Here is a 2,627-nt window from a genome sequence, read left to right as displayed (position 1 = left end):
CAGTGTCAACCTGAGGATGAGTCACGGCCATTGCTTGACCAATTTGCTCTCTGTGAAAGCTTGAGAAAATATTTTTTCTCTCCATGTGACTCTCCCCAGGCTCACTTTGGATCCTCGAACACATTTCTCTGTGGCTCCATAATCTTCTTGATCAAAAAATTTGGAGCACAACTGAGTTACATGTTGTTACAGTACAGGTTCTCCTATGTCCCGAGTCTTCACTGACCTTGAAATAGCCTGTAATTTTAAATCATAAATATAAACAAAGATGTTAAACTTTTAAGTCAGACTACTTTGGATTAAATTCCCTTACAGAGAAATTTGAGAGTGTTAAAAGTACAGTCTTCCATTTTTTTTTGTCCTTTTAGGATTTGGCACGAATACCAGTGGGAATAGTATTTTTGGAAATAAACCAGCACCTGGGGCTCTGGGAACAGGACTTGGCACAGGATTTGGAACAGGTAAGGAACTGCCACCATGAGGTTTAGGAAATAATATGTCTTGGTTTTCAGGTTGTTGGAACTTAAGAGTTCCATTTGATTATGTGCCTGAAAATGAGGGACCTATGTTTTCATTTTTGCAAGTGGATTTGTAAAACATTTACAACAGTTAATATTGTACTAGGTCCCAAAACGTTGGCAGAGGTTTTAATTGTTGTATGTTATTATTATTTTGTTATTTGTAGTACTGGGGATTTAAACCAGTGGTGCTACAGCACTGAGCTACAATCCCAGGCCCTCTTTTATATTTATTTATTTTTAAATAAGTTCTCAGTATAAATTGCCCAGATTGGGCTTGAGCATTCCATCCTCCTTCCTCAGTCTATCTGATAGTTGAGATTAAAGCATGTATTACTACCTAGCAAACATTGACACGTTTATCTTAAAAAGTAATTTAAAATACTTTGAGTTTTACAAGGTCTGTGCATGCCTTTCAGTCCTTTCCACTGTGATCAGAGATCTTGGGTATTATCCTCTTTCCCTTATTCTTACTGTCATTTGTTTTTCAGTGCATTTGAGAATCCTATAATCAAGGGATTGTCATCATAAAATGCATAATTGTTAAAGCATGTACAGTTAAAACAGCTTAGTCATATAATTTCCTACTTTTCTCAGTTCATATGACTTGAGTATAGTTATTGAGTTGCAAACTCTTATTTCCATGATTGTCTCTTATCTTTGTTTCTGTGAGCTAATCATTCTCCTTTTCTAGGGAAGTGCTTATTCCACTGAGCCATCTCCCGGGCCCCATTCTCCTTTTCTATTACGAAATGTTACCTTCATTTCCTTTTTAAAATAAAAGATGCAAGTGCTGGTAAAGTTTCAACTATTCCAATATATATTGAGAAGTCCGAGTGTCTCAGCTATGAAGTACTAGTTGCTAAAAATTTGGCATGTATCTTTTGTTTTTCTTTTAATGTATTTGATATAGGGTCTCACTACACAGCTTAGACTCATAGTGATCCTTGTTTTTAGCCTCCTCAGCACTGGGATTAGAGGTGTGTTCCATCATGCTTGGTACCTGGTCTTGGTGGCCTAGCTCAGTGTTCCTGGGGGCGGAGCCGGTGTGGCCTGTGGTGCTGGGAATCAAACCTGGTCCCTGCACTTGCCTAAGCAAGCACTCAGTCTGCTGAGCTATCACGCCAACCTTGGCATGTATCTTGTGAGATAGCTTTCTGCATTATTTGAACATGCTTATATATAAACAGTTGTTTGTATGTGTTTATATAGCGGGTTTTGGTTATATTCTTAACAACAACCTTGCCTTATGTCTGTGGTTTTGTTTTGTTTTTGGTGATGGTGGTAGTACTGGGATTTTAACACAGGACCTCACACATTCTAGTCAAGTGCTCTACTGCTTTGCTATATGCCCAGTGCTGTATGAATGATTTTTTTTTTTTTTTTAAAGCAAAGACCAAGATGTATTCATTCATTGTAGTATTACTGTAGTGGGCTGTAAATAGGATTTTTAGAGCCTGAACTAAAATTGAGTATCATTGTACACACCAAATTCACTATCCTTCCATAAAAGTTCTGTTTCCATTATGTGTGGTGCATGTTTTGATTCTTCATATCATTTGTTATAGTAAAATATGTTTTAAAAGACCTGCATTACAGTATACCGTGACTTAACATTTTCATTTTACATATTCTTAGCTACTTTTTTTCCTTTTTGATCAGTATCTATAGATCTCTTTTTAAAAATAACTGCTTGGCCAAGCATGGGTAATTTTGGTTCTTTCTTTGAATTGGCTATATTGCTCAGGCTGGTCTCAAACTCCTAGGCTTATGGAAAACTGGCCTCTCAACCTCTTAAGTGGCTAGGACTACAAACATAGGCCCCTGCCCGTGGTTTATTGGGCTTTTTTCATTGGTAATGAAAATGGGTGTTTCAGCTTATACTTTTCTCACTGTTAGTACTGGTGGGCATCTTAACCATTTCTTTTAGTTCTACATTCATGCGATTTTTTAGTTTAACTTTAGAAATACCTTATATATTTTTCATTATGTGGAACAGTTTTCTTTAATCTTAAATTTCTTCCACATAAATTTTTTAAAAAACAAAAACTAAAAGGGCTGTTTTTTGGCATAGTGTGATCCTAAAACATTAGTGTTTGCTTTATTTAT

General features: G+C 36.3%; 1 protein-coding gene across 5 annotated transcripts in view; it reads left to right on the top strand.

Annotated features, from left to right (window-relative positions):
* Nup98 (nucleoporin 98) overlaps positions 1 to 2,627 on the top strand; it is a 115,322-nt gene that overhangs the window by 48,707 nt on the left and 63,988 nt on the right. For all 5 annotated transcript variants that reach the window (XM_004641957.3, XM_023702080.1, XM_023702081.1 and 2 more), the window contains exon 11: positions 369 to 461. In XM_004641957.3, the coding sequence (XP_004642014.3) occupies positions 369 to 461 (93 nt within the window). The remainder of the gene's footprint in view (positions 1 to 368; positions 462 to 2,627) is intronic.

This window comes from Octodon degus, unplaced genomic scaffold (genome assembly GCF_000260255.1).
Source record: "Octodon degus isolate 3935 unplaced genomic scaffold, OctDeg1.0 scaffold00146, whole genome shotgun sequence".
Taxonomy (NCBI): domain Eukaryota; kingdom Metazoa; phylum Chordata; class Mammalia; order Rodentia; family Octodontidae; genus Octodon; species Octodon degus.
This window is presented reverse-complemented; position numbering and strand designations above follow the sequence as displayed.